The 5,542-nt window shown below is 38.3% G+C and overlaps 1 protein-coding gene across 1 annotated transcript; it reads right to left on the reverse strand.

Annotated features, from left to right (window-relative positions):
* Positions 1 to 2,627: 2,627 nt before the first annotated feature.
* On the reverse strand, positions 2,628 to 3,625 carry LOC133320776 (uncharacterized; the record flags this gene model as incomplete). Its single annotated transcript, XM_061529367.1, has 2 exons — positions 3,176 to 3,625; positions 2,628 to 3,131 (listed from the first exon to the last, which is right to left on the reverse strand). Coding segments are annotated over exons 1-2 (954 nt in total), but the record flags the coding sequence as incomplete, so codon positions are not given.
* Positions 3,626 to 5,542: the final 1,917 nt, after the last annotated feature.

Here is a 5,542-nt window from a genome sequence, read left to right on the forward strand (position 1 = left end):
GAAAACTCTTGCTATTAATGATTAAGTCTGATAATTTATTATAAATTGAACTCCTTCAAATAAAATGTTTTTCTTTCCATAGTTGGTTTGGTTTTTGGAAGTTCTAGTTTATTACGTTTTCTAGTGTGGTATGTATGTTTTTTTTTATGAAAGTGTAATTGTAAATGTGTTTTATTTGTTATTATTTTTCTAATCAACATGCAGGTTTTTAAAGTGTATAATTGATTTATATTAAGAAATTTTGTTTTTTTTTTTTTTATATAATTCATCATATTTATAAAGAACTTTAATTTTATTTTGTTAAGTTTGTAATGACTTTATGTTAGACTTCGCAGCAGTTCCCCATATTTCAATAAGATATTCGATATGAGGTTTACCTAAAGAATTATAAATAATAGGACGAATTGTATTAGGTATACATAACGAAATTCTACGTAGTGCTCCTATCAAAGGGGATATTTTATTTTTGAGATGATCAATATGATATTGCCAGGTTAACTTGCTATCCATTATAAGACCTAAATATTTTCATGATCAGTTTTATTTATTGGCTCGTTAAAAATTGTTAGTTGTTCATGATTTGGTATATTTTTATTTTTAGGCGCGAATATCATATGTGATGTCTTTTTGGTATTAATAGTCAATAAATATCTCAAGTCTATCCTACGACGATCCCTATGTACACTACGGGGTTCTGAAACCTTCGCACAAATCGGTAGATTTAAAATTCTCTCTTTATATAAAAGAAATGCATGTAATGATTAATTACATACCCACATACATACCCACATGATCACACAGTTTTTAGTCATTGACACAGCCACATAGTCGGATAGTATTTTAATGAAGCACACAGTTACATTTTCCATAACCATGACATTAGAAAATCATAAAGTCTTGGTCGTTGACAGACTCTTACGCATCGGTGATATCTGTTGTTATTTTAATAAAACATAAGTGGATTTAATATGGTTACTATGACAACCGACATAAAACCTAATTTTATGACGGTGACGTGTTAATAGAATGAAGATCCAAATCTACCGTACAATCGGATATGATATTAATCGGTAATTTAATGGACCGAATGATTCGTTGTGAATTCGCAATGCGAATGTAAGACACTCCGTCTCTGCTTAATACATCGGTGCCTATAACTACCGGAGTATTCAAAAACGTACTCGGTACTTATATTGTTTGGTATTTCCGCGCCACCAAAACCACGCAACAGTGGAATGCACGCATGTAGTAGATTTTTATGTAAAATAAAAAAAAAGTATATTGATCTCACTACAGATTAATGTATCATATGGGAGTCACGTTCTTGATAGCGTTGCATACTAGAAGATCAAATTTAAGTATTCTGGTTTAATTATTAGGACGGCCCACTGTGGCTAATGTTCAATATAAATAAAGGAGGCTTTTAAGGTATACATAATATGTAGTTACAAAATGTATTCCTAAGAAGTTTAAAAAACTTTTTTTTTACATTTTCTTTCAATAATCGGAACAAGAAAAATGATTTAACTTATAGTCTTCTACACGGAATTATAATTGTAAGATATTGAAAATCTTCATAAAAGAAAATGTGTTAAAGGTAAACATTTTTCTTCTTTTAATTTAAGGTTTTAGGAATTTGAATAGCTTACAAATAGTTTTAAAGAAACAAACTATAATTTAATGACATTAGCATTTGAAAGTGCTGATAAATCCTAATGAACAAGAGGAAACAAACAAGTAAATAAAAGTTAAATACAATGGAAGTAAGTAAGGAAGGAGTAATATATACGTACTAGCTTTTGCCCGCGACTTCGTTCGCGTGGACTTCAGGTTCGTCCCGTCTAGTCTAGTAATAAGTAAGAAATACGGTAACTAAGCACTGCAGAGCCTAATCATAGGCCTATAGGTAGCTACTGCAGTATGCTCCTATAAACTACATTTAACGATCTTTTTCCTTCAGCATAAACATGCAGATTCTTCGCTTTGGAAACACGTGAGCAAGCCACATAGAGCTGACCGTGAGAAAAACATGGCGTGCCCAAATGTAGGCCTGCTACCTTCAAGGTTTGACCCTGCGATTTGTTGATCGTCATTGAAAATGCGACTTTTAATGGGAACTGCAGGCGTTTAAAATTGAATGGCAAGTTGTTGGGTATGATTGGGATGCGCGGTATAAGAACATTGTCTCCCTTGGCTTCTCCAGTTAAAATTGTAGCCTTCACTATATGCCTTCCTAATTCGGTAACTCGCAACCGAGTACCGTTGCATAATCTTGGCGCATCCAGGTTACGCATTAACAAAACGGGTACACCTACCTTTAATTCCAACTTGTGTGATGGCACCCCGACAACTCTAAGAGTTTAGGAACTCTACGGGATAACTTGTAGTGTCATCGGATGACATAACTGTGTCAATGGAATTATACACTGATGTTTCGCTGTTTATTTCGGCCAAGATTTTTTTATTTATTTTCGCAACAATCTGATTTTTTGGTGCCAATATGGTTCTTTCACACAACCAATTTTCGTCAAGAATATTTGTTGCAGATTCGGAAAAACTTGTTCAATAAGTTCGTTTTCTGTCTCCACAGCATGACAAAATTGCTGTGTGAAAAGAACCATACCTACTTGGTCGGTGTTTAGGTGGCCTTCACCAATTTCTAGCAGTTTTTGAGCATATGCTCCTGATTCGACATCGCTGAATAACTGGACTCGCATGTTAGTGGTAAGATAAAGCTTTTCAACTTTAGACCACAGATATGAGGCTTTTAGACATGCGTTAATTTCATCTGCTGCAGTGCCTCTCTCGATAATAGGTAAAGTCTGTCTAAAATCCCCTGCCAATAACACTACCACACCACCCATCAACTTTCGATTGCTGTGAATATCTTGTAGACAGCGATCAAGCGCCTCAATGGCGCGTTTGTGTGACATAGTGCACTCGTCCCACACGATCAGCATACATTGTTGCAAGAGGGCGCCACGGGCACTGCTCTTACTGATGTTGCACGTTGGGGTTTCTTCGCTCGCCAGATTAAGAGGTAATTTAAAAACCGAATGTGCCGTTCGTCCACCGCTCAGCAATGTTGCAGCGATCCCAGAGGAAGCCACCGCTAATGCAACTTTACGGTCCTTACGAATTTTTGCTAGAAGCAAATTAAGCAAAAATGTTTTACCTGTACCGCCCGGGCGTCAAGAAAGAAAAGGCCGCCTTTGTCAAGCTCAACTCGTTGTAATATTTTGTTATAAATGTTTTTTTGTTCGGGTAGCAGGCGTGGTTCAGTTTCGCTGACCTGAGCGTCTAATAAAGCAATATCGTAGCTTAGCTCTTTGATCAAATCGGTCGACAACTCTCCTCGACGCTCTGGTGTAGGCATACCGAAGTCAGACAATTTCTTACCGGAAATCGTTATTATTTTGTCCTCTATATGTCTCAGTGCTTCATTGAAACATAGATCATTGTTGACTTGATCCATCCTTTCAAATCTTTGCAAGATATCCTCCGATAATGCAGATTTATACTTATCCCATAGTTGAAGAGGATTGGATAAACCGCAAGTGCATATCAATATTGCAAATAGTTCTCTTATTTGCGAAGGAGAGCGACACAGCACTGCCTCTTCCATTGTGGCATCCCAGTGGTTGTCATCTTCCAACAACCCCAACTTCTCACACGCTTGTCGAAAAGTTTGAAGTTCTTGGCCGTCAACTGTTTTAAGATCCAAAAGCTAGTGGGGCCCTGTACTACATTCAGCAGCATTCGCAAACAGTAACATTCGAAGTTACTAACATGCACTGTGTAAATGCGCCCAAGAGCATCTCCTGCCTTCACACCTGGCCAGCCGTCGACAGGTGTGCCTTGTAAACGACGTTTCCATTCTTTCGACGACACGTTCCATGTATAGTAGCGGGGTACGTCAACATAAAGTAATGTTTTTGCAAATGCGTCATTTTGGCAAAGCAGGAAAAATGCAGTTAGTGTCGTCTTAGGTGGTGCGGCCATTCTCTCTCTAAAATTGTTTTCAGTGAAGTAAATCCGCTGACCATTAGGCAGATGAACCGCAAGGTGAGTGACTGTTGGGTGTCTTTCATGCAGAGGCAGACCCAAGATCCGCCACGCTGCTTCGTTACTACTAACATATCTACCGGCTCGATACGTTTGCACCTCATCTCTCGGGTCAATATTAACATTCCCTTGCTGTCGAATGTTAAAAATAGCCTGGTCGCTGCCTTTGTTTATATATTTACAAATATATTTTATCGCCTGTACCGTATTGCAGAACTCTACATTTATGTGACAGTTATAAATTTTAGACAGAAGAGGAGAATATGGGACAATCCAGCTATTGTCAACCAATACTTCCTGTGTTCCACCTCGGGTTTTTAGAGTTATCGTACGGCCGCCATCTCCTGGTGTTCTACGCCTGTACAAAGGATAGCCTTTGTCGTTAGTTTGAGTATCTTTCAAAAGCGCCCTTGGATACTTTTTGGTGCATTTTCCTTCTTTCATGCATGGTGATGACGGATTTAGTGCACCACAGGGACCGTGAATCATATTTTGGTTACAGTATCGTAGAGTTTTCGATCACTTTCTGGATTTGGTATCTCCGCACTTATGACTTCATCAATTTGGTTGGGGCGTAATTTTTCCGTCAACCACAGCAGTAAGTGCACGTGAGGCAGACCTCTTTTTTGCCACTCGATCGAGTACATGAAACACTTCATATCTCCAAATATTTTACCTTTTGTAAGTAGAGCAACCAATTTTTGTACTTTTATTTTAAATAACCTGGCTGTTAAGTCATGTCTGTCTGTTGCATTTTGACCTGGAATGAGCTCTTTAGTAATTTCTGGCCAAGCGGGATTACATGTCATTGTAATAAACAGATCAGGCCTCCCGTAGTTACGCACGTATGTGAACGCATCCTGCGTGTACTCATGAAGATATCTCGGGCTATTTACAAATGACGATGGGAGTATTACCAATTGACCCAAATTGTTTGGATCTAAATCCGCATCATTCCTGACCGCGTCTTGTAAATGTATATAGTTTTCTGCTCGCAGTTTGTTTGGTTTAAAGCAATAACCTTAAGCGCTCACTCTCCACTTTGACATACATGTCCACCAAAAACTGAAGCAAGAGAAGCCTACATCGAAGCAATAAATTAAAATTGTTGCGACGTACCATCATATGATATGCATAAAAGTCTTTGCACGACACTTTTTTGTTCGGTATAGGCTGTTTTGTAACTGGGTTTGTCTGAGGAATATCAAAACTGTACCCCTCTTGTCCTTTCCAAAAAATTATCGGGTACTCGAGAGCATCATAAAATCTATGAGTGTCCGGAACTCTAGTAAGCCGGCCATCGTGCGCCTGAATAACAATGTCCCGAGACGCAGTTTGTTCAGTACTAACTACTACGGCAGCTATTTCGTTTGTGGTCGGGGCATTGAATCGTCTTTCGTGTTCACCACGTGGTACACGATCTGGGTGTATCACGACCTTGTAATTATCGCTAGTCACTCTATCTTTAGCCATTTTA

The sequence above is a fragment of the Danaus plexippus genome, unplaced genomic scaffold, assembly GCF_018135715.1.
Source record: "Danaus plexippus unplaced genomic scaffold, MEX_DaPlex mxdp_58, whole genome shotgun sequence".
Classification (NCBI taxonomy): Eukaryota; Metazoa; Arthropoda; class Insecta; order Lepidoptera; family Nymphalidae; genus Danaus; species Danaus plexippus.